Source organism: Anoplopoma fimbria, chromosome 15, assembly GCF_027596085.1.
Source record: "Anoplopoma fimbria isolate UVic2021 breed Golden Eagle Sablefish chromosome 15, Afim_UVic_2022, whole genome shotgun sequence".
NCBI lineage: Eukaryota > Metazoa > Chordata > Actinopteri > Perciformes > Anoplopomatidae > Anoplopoma > Anoplopoma fimbria.
In genome coordinates, this window is record NC_072463.1 from 6881454 (window position 1) to 6899264 (window position 17811).

At 41.6% G+C, this 17811-nt stretch overlaps 1 protein-coding gene across 4 annotated transcripts in view; it reads right to left on the reverse strand.

Moving 5' to 3' along the window:
- The window catches only part of LOC129103798 (DNA (cytosine-5)-methyltransferase 3A-like), a 35918-nt gene extending 18341 nt beyond the window's left edge, over positions 1 to 17577 (reverse strand). For 2 of the 4 annotated variants that reach the window (XM_054614399.1, XM_054614397.1), the window contains exons 1-5: positions 17263 to 17577; positions 13494 to 13601; positions 9292 to 9637; positions 4053 to 4099; positions 2782 to 2922 (exon numbers count right to left, since the gene is read on the reverse strand). In XM_054614399.1, coding sequence (XP_054470374.1) covers positions 2782 to 2922; positions 4053 to 4099; positions 9292 to 9637; positions 13494 to 13601; positions 17263 to 17343 — 723 coding nt within the window. In that variant the 5' untranslated portion in view covers positions 17344 to 17577. The remainder of the gene's footprint in view (positions 1 to 2781; positions 2923 to 4052; positions 4100 to 9291; positions 9638 to 13493; positions 13602 to 17262) is intronic. The other 2 variants (XM_054614401.1, XM_054614400.1) reach the window with 1 other exon arrangement.
- Between the last annotated feature and the right edge of the window lie 234 nt (positions 17578 to 17811).

Genomic DNA, 17811 nt, shown 5'->3' on the forward strand with positions numbered 1-17811 from the left:
GTTCAGGAGCCATTGAATCAAAACAAACAAGCATTCGGCAAACTCTGATTAAAGGTAAAAGTTAAATGAAATGAACTGTCACTGTGCATTACCTCCTCACACAACGTGACAGCGAGTCTTTGAAGAAACACAAAAGAGTTTGACCTTTGAATGCAATCGTCTCTCATGCGCAACAGGCAGGAGAGACGCAGCGGGGACTGTTTTGTGTAATTGTTTGATGGATTATGCAGTGACATATGTCCTCAGTACAAGCTTATCTGCTGAGCATGATGGCGAACAAATAATGAAAAAGGTCCCTAAGTCTCGACAGGTGTACTCAAGATGCAACGGACCAGGAACGCTGATCCTAAACCTTTGAATAAATGTTGCATTTAAACTGGAAATACTGTCTGAAAAAGCACAAGTGGCAGGTCTCGTTGTGCAGCGATGTGGCCACTGCATTCATTAGCGTGATTTTAGCACAGACCCCTACAAAGGCTGTGTATTTCACGAGTGGCCTTGGGGGGTCACACCCAAATAGGCCATCTGGTCCTCATTGTATTGCATCCTTTTAAGAGATAATTAGGAATATTACAGAGTCAGCCCTTAATACATAAACAGAATTCCCATGAATCCACAAGTGGAGTTGTTAAAAAAGCTCCAAGAGGAGGCTGCTCAGCTTCCCCCGAAGCCCTTTCAAATCTTTTCAAGTTATCAAATAACTCTTCTTATAGTAAATCTCTGACCCGAGTCAAACAGAGCAAAGTACACAACGATAGGAAGGAAAGAGATTTGAGGCCTACACAACAACTTCACCTCTTTCCCAGTAAAATGTTATGTAAGGTGAAATCATGGTGGCTCTCACAAAACAGCAACATTCCTAAGGTAAATATATCTGACCTAAAAAAGAAATTGATGCTACTCTGACATTTCTAGGCGCTGCTATGAAACAGGAAATAGTTTCAGCACATATTCACCCCACGGGAAAAACTTTTTTTCATGCAAGCAACTTTTTCACCCAAAACACAGCTAAAGCCTGCTCTCTTTAAAGAGACAGTTTCCCTTTAAGCCGTGCAGAGCAGATGGTCCACGACAACTCTCGTAGAAATACCTGAAGTCAGCATATTCCCCTCGCTGTAAGCAGGCTAATCAGACATGCACACTATCCCTCCATGTTATCAAACAAACAATGCGGTGCACATACCCATACACACCAGCGCGCAACCCTCATAATCCAGTGTGGGGCTTGAGTTTTTTTTTCACCCCCACTCTCAGGGTAGAAGAGATCGCTTAAAAAAAGAAAGCATGAACATTTCTTTGTCTGGGAATTCAGGGTCAGGTGATTGCCGACAGGAATTCTGGTTGGCTAGAGAGGACTTGCAAAATGTTGGCAGCGAGCCAAGAGGCTGTCTTGCAAGCAGGGCTGGAAATTTGCTGCAAACCTCATCTTCACCCTCATATCCATAGCACAGAGTTCATTTCCATAGCTGGGGGAGGGGTCAGTAGAAGAATGGGGGAGGGAAACGGAGAGGGAGAGTCGGAGAAGTCCACTGTAACACAAGGCACAAAAAAAAAAAAAAAAAAAAAAGAAGAGAAATCCTGGAGAAGTGCAAGCCGGCAGTAACCCTTTCAGCCACCATGTCGTCCATGCTGCTGCAGAAACGTGCAACAGCAAAGCTCTGAGTCAAGAGCAGAACTAACACTAAAAGCTATGCCTCATGTTACTCCTCAGGAGTAAAGCTTTGATGCCAAAACAAATCAGCCTTTTTTGCAACTTGATCAAAGCTTGCAATATGCTAGATGTAAAAAAAGGGGGAAAAACATAAAACCAATTTGCATCTTGCAAATCCCCTTAAATCTCAACGTTGTACAGCAACTTGTTCAAGAAAATCCACCTCTGTTTGGTAAATGTGAACTGCCTACTTGCCTCGTATATCAGGACTTTTCACTAGTGGGACCCTAGCATGTCCTGCTAATTTGGCAATATTTCCTCCCTGGAGACATTTTTATGGCCGCTCTCCGAGCCCTCACCAGAATAGAGCAGGGGGAGGCGGGAAAGCAGAAGACATGGAAGACCCCATGTTGATACTACGGAGACTCCTCATTATGTAACAGATGAAGTTGCAGTACATCACATTACTACCAGGAGTCATATTTTACATGACTTAATAATGACCAATGTGGGGAACTTCATGGTTAAAGTATTTAACATCATGACAAAGACAAACTCAGCACGAGGTCTATTCAGTTTTAAATCTTGAAGAATATCATGAGATACAGTTCTCTTGAATACCTATGTTGAATACACTTCCTGTAAGTCGCTTTGGATAAAAGCGTCTGCTAAATGACTGTAATGTAATGTAATGTAATACAACTGAACGCTGCAAGTTAGTTACTAAATTGAACTTGTAGTGAGATTGTTTTTTCAACTGCTGCACTACATTAATGTGGAAAGTGTAATAGGAAATATTTTCCACCCAAGAAATATTCCTAATGAAATTGTAAGAAAAGGTGCAAATCTAAATTTAAAACAACATTTTCATCGGGGGAACCTTGAATCACGTCAATGCAGTTTCCTCTGCTAATACAATAGGCAAGAACAAAGTCAGGAAATGCGAAGCGAACTGAGCCAAAGGCCCTGGAAATCCACTGAAATAAATGGTACCTTCATGAGATATCAAATGACCCATCAAATACACTTGGCCCTTAATGCACCACAAGCCCTATCTTTGGCCCTGGCAGCTTTATTCCACGCCTGATCTCGTAATCTACGGTGGCTGGGACAGAGCATGGGGTACTCACCTCCATCTTCCACTTGGCCAGCCACTCCTCTCTGGTCCTCTTGCTAATGTAATAAGGGTCACCAGCCTGGAAGGTTATTCTGGGCATGGGCCTCTGACGAAGGCTGATCTCCCAACCAACTCCCCTCCTGCCTCGACCTGCCTGTTTAAGGTGTTAAAAAAAAAAAAAAAAAAAAAAGTTAGCTACTTGTTTTTGATTCTTTCTTTTTCTCTCAAAAGAAAGCTTCCAGATTTGTAGTCAATCTGTGCTTCCAGTCTGTCACTAGAGCCGTTGAGACAGACTCTTGTTAACAAGTGAGTAATATGCGGTTGAGGCAATCGGGTTGTCTCTTAATTTCTAAAAAGATGTTTATTCACATGCCGTATGGAGCCATTAGCTTGTGATTGGTCGGGCAGCAAGAAGTGATGCCACAGTGTCTAATCACAGCTCCCTGGCAACGGTCTCGAGGTCACCAGCACCCACTGATTTGACAAGCTCCCAAGTGTATTTGATATTTCAAATCTATTCACAATTAGGTACCATTTCTTTCACATGTCCAAAGGCAAAACTACTAATATTTTTTTTATGGACCTCGAAAATAACTAAGCTTCTAGTCTAGCAATGGTGCAGATACAGTTTACCCTTGGTTCAAGCTCCTTGTGGGAGAGTAGGTGTCAGAAAGCTTACCAATACAGAGAAATGAGCTTGAATGATTAGCTTGAGATGTTTAATTTGCTTTCTGGCTAAGAAATGAGAAGAATTTTAGATTTTACACGTGGCTTTCTGTAACGATTAAGCAAGTGAGATATAAGGTATTTACTAGTGATGGCAGAGCCAGGCTAGCTGTTTCCCTCTGTTCCCAGTCTTTATGTTAAAATAAAGTGACATGCTCCAGCTGTGACATATATGGGACTGGCATCTCAATCTCGACATGAAAGCAAATAAGCGCATTTCCGATGTGGAACTGTTCCTTTTTAAAGAGAACAAATGTATCTGTCTTTTGACAAAGCCAGGCTAGATGGTTTCTCATATTTACAGTCTTTATGCTAAGCTAACTGTCTAAAAATCTCCTCATGTAACCCTTCAATGAAACAAATAAGTGTATTTCCCAAGATGTTAAACGATTCCTGCCAAGCTATAGTCATGCAAAACAACACGTAAACCTCCCCTCAAGCAGAGGTTTATGACAAGAAGGTGGATTCACCCCTAAAAAGGAAGCGACAGTCCTTGCAAGGGTAAAAGAAACCTCAAGTTACACCAGCCAAGAAAAAAAGACTGAGCAGAAATCTTACCTCGGTCTTGACCGCATCACGCCTGTCCTCCTCCTTGTGCTCCACATCTAGAGAGAAGACAGCGACACAATGGATGGCCTGAATCATTCATAGGAGATTGGAAATTGGCCACATTGGTTACACTCGTATATGTGTTAAACTGAAGTGGCCTCGCATTCATCAATAATAACCCACATGACACATTTATTAACTTCAATTGTTGAGTTCGCCCTCCACATCGTCCCATTAACTACGTGTTTGATCAAATTAATGTCACATTAATAAAACTGCTGAGAGATACTGGCTTTGGGAAACTCCTTAAGCGACCATGTACTCTTTGACTACCTATACTTAAGAGTTGATACTGTACATTTATATCAAAATGCAACCCCATCTAGACATCCCTACCGTTAACCTGGTATACTCTTAATATTTGCAGTCTTCCGACTCTGAATTGCAACAGGCTGCACAGCAGTACTTAAATTCTACCATCTTCTGTTCATTTTATGATTCTAGGAAATTAATAAATGACAAAAACTTTACCACGATCAGATACATCTTTAAAATGCTCAATAAGTGTTGATAATAATCCAGTAGTATATACCAGAGATGGTCACATGTGATTTTTGCAAGGTCAAGTCTCTTATGGTCGTAATGGGTTGAGTGCGGGGTTAGCCAGGGGGCGTGGAAACAACTCAACCGAAACACTAAGACAGCAGTGTCAGGATGCATGATTCATTAAAAAGCGGCAGCAGAAAAGAAATAGATAAGAAAGCCACAATATGCGTCATCACAGAAGCTCAAATCCACACCTCTGGTTTAACTTTCACAATCTTAAATCTCAATATAAGCAAACGTTTCGAGTGCCGAGACTCCGGTGATGTGACACCAGCGGAGCGTCACATCATTCAAGCAGCTGTGCCTTAAATTAGCGCGATTGCACAGCCTGAGTAAACAGGACTATCTGCTGAGCCGAAGCCCAAACACTATCGTAACACTTGAGCCCTGAGAGGCTGAGGACAACTTTTCGTGGCATGTTTTTTTTCTGCACGGCCAACACCGGCTTGTCAGTGAAGTACCCTTACAGACCGGTCCAAACAATAGTCCGCTCTCTTAGCAGCCTCTTCAGGTTGGTTCCATGTGTAGCTGAGCCCACTGCTCCTCCCTCCCCCACTTGCTCTTTTTTTTCTTCTCCTTCCCATCCCCTCTCTCCTCTCTCCTGGTCTCCTCGTCCTCTCCTCGGGAATAAGTGACTATATTACAAATATGTGGGGCGGTGCGGACTGCGAAGGTCACTGGGTTTGTGAGGGGAGCTGGCTAATGTTGCCCACAGAGAGTATACCTTTGCCAGTTTGAGCGGGGTCCAGCTCTCGTATTGCTGGAGCTCAGTTCCCCTCCAGCTCAAATCCTTCCTGTGCCCTCCAGATGGATAACAGAAACCCTGTTTAGCAGACTATCGATCTACCGCACTGCCCCCCACCAAGGACTCGCCTCTCTCAGATTAATATACCAACACGCCCTCTATTCAAACTCGTTTAGTAACGTAAATAATATCTCCCTGTATGTATATTGTTGCTGTTAAGTGAATTTGAAGTAAATCAAGAAATGATGCGGGTTTGAATGGTGTTTTATGTACTTATCAACTCTGGGCAGTGGTGTGGGCACTTTTTCTAGATGTAATGTCAATTAAAAGTTTGTGTGGCACATGCTCCCTCCTTCTGCTTTTTGCTCCAGTCTACTCCCATAATGCTACAGTTTGCCTTTTATTTTCTTAATCCTCCAGATTATTTTGATCCGATAGATGTTGTTTCAATGTCTCACAGCAATCAGATTTTACTCACAAACTGCCGCCAAACAGACATTTGTGTATGTGCAGCTTGCAAACACCAAACGATCCATCATATAAACTAAGTTTGCACATTTCAACGTGACAGCCACTGCCCGCCTGGCGCCTTGAAAGTAAAAAAAACCTGCCACTAACATCTGCGTAGACCTCTGATCTGGTCTTTTCTTCTTTGTGGCTCAAACGACTCTTAGTTCCTCTTTCTGTTTATTACAAGCAGTCTGCTGTTTGTTGCTTCTGTTGAAAATGTAAAAGACACTTCCTGTATGACCCTGATTCAATAAGATGAAAGCAGCATTTCGTAACAAACCGGTTGACGGATTAGTTATTGTATTAGTGTCACTGTGTTTAGAGCGAGTTCAGTTCGAGGGATGAAGATAAAATAACTGTTTATTGTAGCTGCTGGTGCAGTTGACTCAGTAAACATGTGTGAAGCCTGTCAGTCAGTGTGATAGTACCCTCGTCCAAAATTGGCAAATCCAGTTCGCTACAAAGTGCATGCCGGTTAGATTTGTGTCCTACTTTATCCCGACTGGCTCTGACGCCATGCACACATGGTCAACAATAATAATAAAGCTTATTAATACAACACTTATCAGAACAAGCTTTTAACAGGCAGACATAAAAAGAACAAAGGACAGCATACAATGCAGACACACGCACATTTCCATATAAATAAATGTTTACAAACACATGTAAATAATCCTCAAGAGGTCTGCAAACTACAAGTAGCCTACAGATCGGATGTAACAGGATGTAACTGTTTCTTTTACTTCCTGTTAATTCTTTGAAGGCAGCTGAAAACTCTCCGTCTTGACCACAGTTTTATTTCAACACCCCCTGCTGCTGCATCTCTCGTCCACTTTCCAGGCGAGGCACATCTCATCTAGAGCGAGCCTAGTGCGAGAGTATCTGTGAGACCTACAAGCAATGGTTTTTTTTGGGGGTTTTTTTACTGCTCATTGGTGAGCTTGAGTTAGTCTCTATGCAGGAGTCTTAACAAGAGGCTAGCTGGGAGCTAAACGCAATGCTTTCTGTTTTGTTTGACATTTTCATTACATATTTCTACTTCACAGGGCTTATTAAAAGTGGTCAAATATGGAGGACAGTGCAGATGATCAAGCGTTATTTCTGACTTCTGCTTTTATGGTCTCCTTCAAGCAGTTAATGTGACAACTTAGATAAGATAAAAGAATCCTTTATTAGTCCCGCAGCGGGGAAATTTGCAACTTAACTTAAACTCTATAACCATGTTTAAGCTCCTTTGTACAAAACAATTTATATTCATGTAAACTTTCACAGTGTCGGCACTCAATACCTTTAACGGATGGACGGAAAAAAACAATATAAAAACAATATAGTAGTAAAGAAACTTCTCCAGTCAAACGATGCAATCGTTTCTTTTTCTGCCCAGATGTAGAGAAAACTCAGACTCTATCAGCTGATTAATGGATTATGAAAACAATTGTTTTACGTTGGCTATGAGCTAGCCAGTGGGGCACGCTCATGTGCACGAACATGCACTTAAAGCACATGCGGCCGGCCCGGCTATGTCAACAAAGACGGAGAAGCTCGGGCAACAACACACAGATATACATTATCCGATGATATCTTAACAAAGAAGTAGTTGTTTGCTGCTTTAAATGTGCTCTGAATAACGTATAGAGAACTTTTAAAAACATGATGTTTACGCAGATCATATAAAGCACATGTCGTTGTCAGGAAACCCTGATGGTAGCTATCAAATAATGTACATACATGATGATTGATCCAGGCGAAAGTGAGATACCCTGTGTGTTCATCACTGTATCATACTAAAGCTGAGCAGCATCGGAGCCAAACACAGATTAGGGAGCAGAGATGCAGATAGGTTCCGGAAAACCAGTTTTTAGCCATTTACACCAAAAGCTAACCCGGTTATCCCAGATTTTCTGCTTCAAAGTGAAGTAACAGATCCTAGACGCACAGATCAGGTGAATACAGAGTGCAGTCTCAGTTTGTAAAGAGCTCTGGGCACGACGCCATCCACCTGGCAGGGCCCCCGACGGGGAGACGGCCACAACAGAGACCGGCCAGCACCCAACAGAGGCTCGTTGCCAGGAGACGGGTCGCTCCTCCCCTGGCTTTATTTACTGCACTCCTCATCAAGGTCAAAGCCGGTGTCTCTGAGGCTGAGAGAGGAGCAAGAGAGGCACGTGGCTGAGAGAGAGTGAGGGAGTAAGAGAGAGAGAGATAGGACTAATATGCAGAGAGTGGAGGGGGCAGCTAAGTGATATTGTTAATCTCCATCTTGGACTAAAAACTACCTGTCAGCACCACTCTCTCCCAACAATGCTCCCTTGATTTATATCATCTTTATGCTAAGGTTATCTGCTGCTGCACTGTGGCTGCTGCACATTCAGCTCTGTGGGACCAAACTCAATTTAAAATGTTGCAATATACTTAAAATGTTTACAGTTTGCATAAAAGGTTATATAAATATATAGATTCTTATAAGTTATAATTATTTCAGGAAAAATATTTGTTGCAATAGAACAAGTAATGTCTCCTTTTATGAATTACATCTTTCCAAAGGTGCTAAATTTGTACACTTTTTACACATTTTTACGCTTTTTATCAGAAATGTTTGACATTGTTTGAAAACAACTATTGGCGTTCCCTGACAACAAACAAGTCTGCTTTATATGATCTGCATAAACACCATGTTTTAAGTTTCTCTATATGATATTCAAAGCACTTTCATAGCAGCAAACAACTATTTCACTCTCCCTCTGTGTGTGTTGTTTTTAGAGCTTCTCCGTTCTCTGTTGACATAGCCGCGCCGGCTGCACCTGCTTTTAGTTCATGTTTGTGCATGTGAGCGTGCTCTCTGACGACCAACGTAAAATATGATTTTGATACATTATTTCCAAGATCATTTATTTAGTATTCCTCTATCTCTTTTTTCATTGCATCAGCCTGTTTCTCCATCATAAATCTTATTTGGGGCAAACGGTGAACTGCACATTCAAATAGCAACTGGTTGTGCATGTTGAAAGCATGTTGGTAAGCCACACCGAGTCATTCAAAAGAAGTGAAATACAGCATGTATACCATTTGGTATAATACGTATAAGATGCATATCAGCAATTTCAACATTATAATTAAGATTTAGAGTGTGTCCCTAACATGTACTTATGCCTATCCTTCCTTGCAGCAGTTTGAGTGCAACACTTCGCCTCAGTGTTGATAATCCTGGCAGTGTTAGAGCCTTGCTCACTGTGTTGAGCTGCACAGACCCAATCAGTCTGATATCCATCTACAGATCTTTAGTTGAAGTCATGTACTAGTCACATGCACAAGACTTTCCCTGCCAGATCCACAGAGAGCAGATCAAAGGATAGCCGAGCCAAACGAGCAGAAACCAAAAAAACTCACATTTCGTTGGGCGCTCCAGTTTCCGCCTCCCTCGTTTCTTGCACGGCGTCGTCAGGCTGTCGTCCTTGTCTTTCTCCGAGTCCTGGTCTTCCCGGCTGAGCGGGAATCCGTTCTCCGAGGACGGACTCGGGCTCTGGGAGCTGTCCTCTACCCGGCAAGAGGAAGGGTCTCTGGGAATCCCGTTCTCCACTTCCCTCTTCTCCTGTTTAGGGATGTAGGCGTCAGACGTCCTGTCTCTGTGCCCGCCCATGTCTCCGTTGTGGACTTGTGCCATGGACGGCCTACCCGCTCCAGTGTAGCTGTTGCCCACACCCACAATACCTTTGATAGAGCCACAGCTCTCGACCTGCAGGCAGGGGGAAGAGGAGGTTGATACGTTAACATCCTGGCAATCTATCAACTTTAGAGGTTGTTATTGCTGTAGCAGCATGTTACAATTTGATGTTCTGAAGTTGTACAACAGTGTTGAGCCTGTCAGCAGTTATGCCGTATCACTGGATACACTGAAGCTGGCTGCGCAATAAACAAAACCATTTAGGAAATGCAACAAATCATCCAGCGCGCTTGAGAAAAGGTCATCGCAGTGAGCAACAATAAAACAGCTGGCACTTTCAGACTGAGGATATATTGGTCTCTATTGGCTAAATGGGCTATTTGACATGAAATAGGAATAAAAGCATTTATCTATTTCATATTAGATAAGCTTAATTTCATCCCTTAAACCCTCTCAGCTCTATCTGGACAGAATCAAACATGCAGCTCAACGTCTAGAGTTATTAGCCAGTAAATTATGACATTTCCCATTCAGCTCTGTTAAAATAGAGTTGTAAACTTCAAAGCTGCGCCAGTAAATGTACTGTAGAGTTGTTAACTTGCAAGTGAGGGAGGGGATTAAATTCAAGTTCATCAGGTACACTGCTCGGCTTCCTATGGCCGCGCATTCACGATTGCAGAAGCACGTAAATATGTCAAGAATGTTGGCTGTTTGACAACAAAGAGGTTTTTCACTCCGTCCAGTTTGAAACGCCCAGTTAAACTATTTCATTCTATGCAGAGGAGTAAATTCTAAGAGAGCAAACCTGTCCAAAGTTGCGGCTTAAGTTAAAGTGGAGGATATTCAGTTCTTACACACACACACAAAAAGGGAACAACTCTCTTGGAAGGACCAGAAAAGATTTGTTTCAACTACACAAGTTTAAAGAAATGTGATGGTGTCTGCTCCGGCCTAAAAATAGCCATAAAAACACACTTTCTCAGACAATCCCATTACTGGGTTACTGGGAGCAGAAAGTGGAGCACGTCTTGTGAGATCAGACTGTCAACACTGATGAGAGCGGCGCTGAAGCTTTCATCTCCTGTCGATGTAGGTACAGCAGTTTACATTTAAGGCAGGCAACAACAAAGCCTCAGGAGGCATCTGTCTTTTACCAGATGATATTTAACAAACACAAAGATCTTGTGCTTGACGCTAAAAAGTCAAATGTGATCTCATTCTTGCAGATTGAATAAGAAAACATAATTTAAAGCTGGCTCTAATGTGACCCAGAGACCTATAAAACGTTGGTGTAATAAATGCTATGCAAAACAAAGCTACATCAAGCCAAAGTTGTTTTTTTAAGCATTCCTCACAGGCTGGTAAATTCTAAATGACTTAATCATTGTAGTAACCGAGAACAAATTGACTGTAAATGTTGAGCAGTTGCAGGCGCTCCAGTAAATCAGCTTGACACAATGATTTAAAACAACAAATCCATAGTTAATATTCCCACTCAATTCATAACTGGAAAAAGAGTTCGCTGTGAGTTTGTGTATGTGCATGTAGGTTCGGGCAAACGGTCACAAACAGAAATTTAAGCGCATGCACATGTGTGCACACATTACGCAACAGATTAGTGACCCAGTGAACTTCATGTGGCCCCTGCCAGAGGTCAAAGGTCACAGTCAGTAAATCAGGCAGCTCAGACAGGCGGACAGAGGTCAAAATACAACACTGGCTACCTAATCCAACTTACTGCTGCAGCATCACAGTTTACACACAAAGAGCTGAACCCATAATATGTTTAATAAGATGTTAAAGCTGCCGCAATCCATATTGTTCTATTAACAATGGATCAAATGACTGAGTATAATGTGAAAAGGCATCACAAACCCACAGATAATTACCATCCAGCTATGCAGTTCCACTCTGCTCTACAGGCCATTTCAGCGTCTTTCAGGTCCTTGTTTTGGTTTTATGACCCACAACCTTTGACGCTCTCATCAGTGTCAAATCCAGCTGCATAACTCAACTGATAAACCCGCCATACGCTTTCTGCTCAGCACAAAAGGGTGGAAAGACAAAGTGAATGACTGGCTGGTGACCTTAGTGGAGCATTTAGCCAATAAAAGAGCCACATGTTTACCTCAGGAGTTGGTGAAGACCAAAAAGATTGCTCAAACAATTCTTGAAATAGCAAATGTATATGTATATCTGTGAGACTGCTGGCCTGTTGTTATAGAATCTGATACAGTTTTTCATTATATGATTTCACTCAGACATTTAGTTGTTCTGTAATGAAAGGTGGGATGAATCAAAAGTTTCAACAGATGCCAAAAATGTCGTCATGTTGAGAGAGAAACAAATGTACTTGTGTCATGTCCTTGCCATGCAACATGTTGTATCTGCACATATTTAGTTTTTCTTTACTTATACAGCAGGATTCCCTCTTACGGACTTTAAGCTGACACTTAATTGATCCCAAAATGGGAACTTAGTCGTTAATATTATCTTATGTTGAAGTGCAGATTCATTTTTTAAACTTCACATGAACTGAAGGCGCTAAATGTAAAGAAGCAAAAAAGGAAACTGAAAAAATGAGGACCTAATTTGACTTTGCGCATTCTGTCTGTGTACTCAATATGAAAAGGCTCGAGGCTTGTGTTATACCACCAGTAACAGCTATATACCAGCTTTTGCTAACATTGAATAATTAGCACAAAAAAAGAGTATCTTAATTATTCAAACTGAAAAAATGCCCCTTCAGACAGTATTGCAACAAAACACCTCTGTGACTGGAGAGTCTGCCACATGTGTTCAATCCCCCCACAGCTGTAAAAACACACGCTAAGACGCCTTGATTCTGAGTAAAAACGTTACTTTCTGTAACTGGTAGCACCAATCAGCTGCTTTAAACACACTCTGACACAAAGCGGCATATTCCTCCCTAGCCTACAATATCCGAAAATTGGTTTTGTTGAATCACACTGTGAGAATGTATTAACATGATTTTCAAGCTAATGTTTATGCATATGATAATATCTCAGGGGAAAAAATACCCAGATACATGTTGGCCCAAGAGTCATTATTAAATCAGGGCTTTTAACCGCAAAAGACTTAACAAACAGATTACAGATGACGTTGGTGTAGTTTTTGTCTGTAGCTGAGAAACATGGTGGAGGCTTTGAGATGTTTATGCATGAGTACAAAGTAGTACATGTGGTGTTTATGAAAGTTGAAACAACACCTTTATTTTTTTTACAGAGCCTGTTGATATTTATCTTGAGCAGATTTTCAAAATTCTAAAATTCTTTAAACAAAAACTGAAATTTTGCTATTTTCACTAGGCGGGCGGGGTTTCTAGAGCTGTTTAGCAATCCAACAAGCACTCTTTTTGAAGGATACTACAGTTATCCATCTGTTGGTCGAACAGCATGTGAAACATCCTCCCATGTCCAATCATTTCCACTTCTTGCAGTGATTGGGTTCACTATTTTGTTGCTTTTCATTTGTACGAATGAGTGCGACACAATGAAGACTTTATATCCAAGACTGTCTGAAAATGTGTGCATTCATCCGCATATTTGAAAGATTAATAGTGTGGATATTTGGAACAGCTGCATTAAGATGTGACTGGATAACCTGTGTTTGTTTTAACATGATTAAAATGTATGACCTTATCAAGCATAACCCAGCCTTAACCCATTAAGACCAGCATGCGGACAAAAACTCTTCACTCTGACCGCAGCTAAAGGAATTCGTAAAGGGATGGAAATTCCTTAAAAGGCATTGACTCACTCTTCCTATTCATAGCAGGACGGTTTGGGAATTACTTAACAAAAAGAACTAGTGTGCAAACTAAAACTAAAATATTGGAAAACAGATCACTGTAAACAAATGTGCATGGATGGATGTAGTTGTAAAATCATATCAGATCAACACTCACTGGAAACTGCTTGCGCTTTCTTGCAGGCTTGCCAACTTTACAAGAGGCACTACTTTTAGCCGACTTCTCCTCCGTCATCAGGTCCTTGTCCAGTATTGTGCTTTCACCCTGTCAACAGAAAACAAGTCAAGATTTTAGAGTAACAGTGTCGTTACCTATGGGGATGTCACATTAGAACGTTTCAAGGTTTTGAAAGACTGTATTCCTTCATACAGAAAGCTAAGTTGTGGTTTAACTGAGCCAAAGGTGCAGCAGGTCTGACACTATATCTGCAGGACACACAGAAAACTGCACCACACGTGAAACACTTGAACATTTGGCGTGGGACTGCAGCGGGTCCTTGAGTGTCTTTGGCTGAGTGGACAATGAGACAGATAGAAATTGAACGGCACGTTCCTTTGAACTAGGCTGAAGTGAAAGCTCCACGGACGCAGTGCTGACCTTCCACAGACGACCCCCTCTTGACACCGTTACAAAGACGTCGACCCCCGCCTTTCCCTGCTGTAATTTCCCTTTGATTAATAAAACTGTCTACCCTCCGTGAACAAAGCCCCATGTTCGCCACCACCAAGTACCCCTGGGGTTGACGGGAGAAAAGATGATCCTAATGTAGATGCTTTGAGTTTCAATATTGACTGAATAGGACCACCAGCACCAAGTCTGAATGCAAATGAGATCGCAAGGCCTTTCCTGACAGCTGCGGTGGGGGGTTGGAGGGCCGGGTCCTTATTAAATTCCTTCAGTATTCAATGTGAGATTCCCTCAAAGATAAATGAGCTCTCCGCACAACGTTCTGCAGAGTTCCTCTGCTGACTTGTTAGGTACTTTTATTTGAATCTTAGGCGCTGTGGCGTGGGATAACATGACAGAAACTAACTGTAAGATGACTTTGTCTTTGCATAATGGATGGTGTTGGATACAGCAGCACAATTCAGTGACTTAATTATAGAAGAAAAGTAGCTGAGGGCAGGGACAAGTGGTACCCCTTTTAATTCCTCCAAGAGGAAGCAAACTACAGTGACAACACTACACTGCATATCTGCACTTATTTTGTCTTCCTGCATTGGAACATTATCTGAAAACTATCTTAAAAAAAAAAGTGAGTGTAAGACTAGATCATAACATGATAATAAAAAAGCACTATTCAGGCTTCATTGGTGCATTTTAGACATTTATATATGTTCATTTAAGTTTTGCGTCTTGCATCCAAACATCTAAACACTATATTTAAATTGAGCACCAAACCTTTAAAACAACAGTTGCGACCACAAGCTCCATTTAGTAGCCGCTCAAGAGTGTTAAAGCTTATCACACAATCTTCAAGAGCAGGTAGTTTGCATTGTTTTAGAATGGTAGATGTTAGATTGTGCCTATTTTTTCCTGAGCACTTTAAGGACTTCTATCGTTCATCTAAGATTTAAAGCATTTGGAAAACTCCATCTGCTCATGAAGATCATGTGATATGATCAAAACTTACTAAATGGGGCTTGAGGTGAGATTTTTATTTTTTCCCAAATGCTGTTTCCATGGATGAAAAGTCTGTAAATGGCTCACATAAATGTGAGATTCTGGTGTCACACGGAAATCTGTGAACCGGCAGATTCTGTGACGCTAGAGGATTGACAGTAAAAATAAAAACTAATCAAATATTGACAGGATGGAGTTAAGTATCACCCCTATCAAAATGTGTCACTTAATCAAAACATTATAAGGGTTGGCATCTGTAAATATTATCAAAACATGACACCCAACATATCTAGATACTATAGTATTAGGGACAGAAGACAGAAACAACTTTGTTAGCTGTGTAATGATATATGCACGAAGTCATGTAACGTTTTATCACTTATCAGTCCATGTTGGGTTGTAACTTGTGTATGCACAATAAATAACATAACTACTTAATTAACCTCAGAGAGTCTCCAATTTTGGCTTAAAATACATATTCTGACATGCCAAAAATACAAAACAAAACTCCTGATCAGGTCACATAATCTGACGGGTCACAGTAGACGTTGTAACACCGGCCAGGGACCTTTTTGACATCTCATCATCATCTTCTCTCTCTGCTGTTTTTATTCCATCAATTATCCAGTGAAGGCAAAAATGCCATAAAAACGTTCTTAATAAACTGGACTGAAGCTCGCACAGACTCTTACGGACTCTTCTTCATAAATAACATAAAAGATGGAGGCCTTTAATAAACACACGGCAGGAATTTCAAAAGGTCAGGCCATGTTATGTCCTGAGTGTTTGCTGCTAGAATGGAATAAATCCATCAACTATTAATGTCCCAGGGAGATAAACTGATTTGCATAAAGAGATAGATGTGATCTGAGCAGCTGACGTTGTGATTAATGGGCACAGGGTTCTAATTGATAAATGTTGCTGGAAAACTGATCCTAAAATATTCATCAGTGAATTTCTGGATGAAAATACTGCATTTACCGCAGATCCTCTGAGAGGTTATTTTAAATGTGGATATTGATGCCTCTCTGAGAGGGTGTGTTTTGCCGGTTCATTGTGTGATTACTAGTAGAGAGCCTGGTGCTTCGTTTTTTTTCCCTTACAGGGCGGCAGAATTTGCATAAATAATAGCATGTTTTGAATGCAGCCTGGTGTGCAGGCTCATTTGGGAAGCACTTACATGGATGACACAATTCAGTGGTGCTTTGCTATCTCTGCAAGAACAGCCAACATGAACCAAACCCGAGAGCTCAGAGACACCGAATGGAAATAACACGCCATTTTCACACACAGCTTCACCCTAATATTTTCTGAAGAGAAAAAAACAGAAAAGCCTGAAATATGATTTGTTGTTGCCTCGAGTGAACCCTACTACAATGTCAATATCTCTGCACTTTTTTCCGCCTGGGCAGCCGGTTATTTAAGGCAATGTCTGTTGCCAGGCAACAAGACTAAGGGCAGTACTGTGTTATGGGAACGTAGAGGAAGAGGACAGACCCCCCCAGTAAAAAAAAAAAGCTGTAGAGCCATTCCAGCTCCGGCTCAACCTACACCAGCCAACGCCCACGTCACCAACCACCATTACAACAGCGAGTGTCACATAATACAGCTGCATCTCGCCACAGCCTCCTCAGTGATGCTGCTGCTGCCGCTGCCTCCGAGGAGCATCAGTGATGCTGCAGCTACGCACGGACTGTAATAATGAGTCTGTCTGCATCAGGGAAGGTGACGTGGCACTTCACATACTGTTGGATTCTTCAGAGAAAATATGACTATCTTTGATGAGCAGGAGGAATTGATGCAACTCCAGCCAGTCTTGAGATCAAAAGGCCTCAGTTTGACAGATTAATTAACTCCATTCATAAAATAGGGGGGGGTTATAATGGGCTTTGACCTAAAGTGACCGCACAAACCAGCCTCAGTGTAATATCAAAGTAAAAACACAGACATACACACATACACACATGTACTCTTTACAGATATTTTAGGAAAATACTAAAAGGCACACTGAACATTGCTGGATAAGCCCAGGAAAAACTAATCTCCTTTTAAATCTGGTGAGTTTGAGAGCTTTCAAAAAATTGGAATTTTTCACAGATGGAGACTCAAATCCAATATTAATCAACAGCTTAGCACGAGTCATTCAAAAAGCCAAAACACGACTGAATGATCTCCGTGAAGCTCAGAGCTATAAAGTTGAGAAATAAAGGGTCATTTAGCAACAAACCGAGCTGCAGAGGAGCCTCCGAATACCTGAAGTGAGATTCCTCAAGCACACTAATGTTTACAACACGTCTCTTACCATTCTGTTTCCAGGTGAATCGGCGTAGTCTGAGCTTTTGAATGCAGTGGTGTTGGTGTTGGTGACAGTGTTGGACGGCATCGTCGAGAGTCTTATGGGGCTTATGGATAATACGTGAAAATGGGGCGACGATGTAGATGAGGTGAAAATAAACTCAAAGGAACAAAAAAAAAAAGTAATGAGCGATGAATCCCTCTTCTCTCCGCTCTCCTGGAAGAAAAAGAAACAAACGTGACAATCAACATGTTTATCAGATGCAATGAATTAGTGATGTGTTTTGATGTTTTCTGTCACAGGTGAGCCTCGTGCTGCAGTGACACATTTTTGTGCACGTTTCCTCAAATCAGTTTGGTTAAATTTACATTTTCTGTCATAAAGTAGGTTTGTTTTAGCATCAGCTTTTTGTTGCTGGGTGCACGTCATGTGTAGGAACCTCACAGGCTTCTATAGGATACTGTATAGCTGCTACCACCTATAGGGCCTTCTACACCACATGGGTGTACGGGTGCACAGTAGTCTACATTACATGGCTGCTGATGTTTGCCCAAG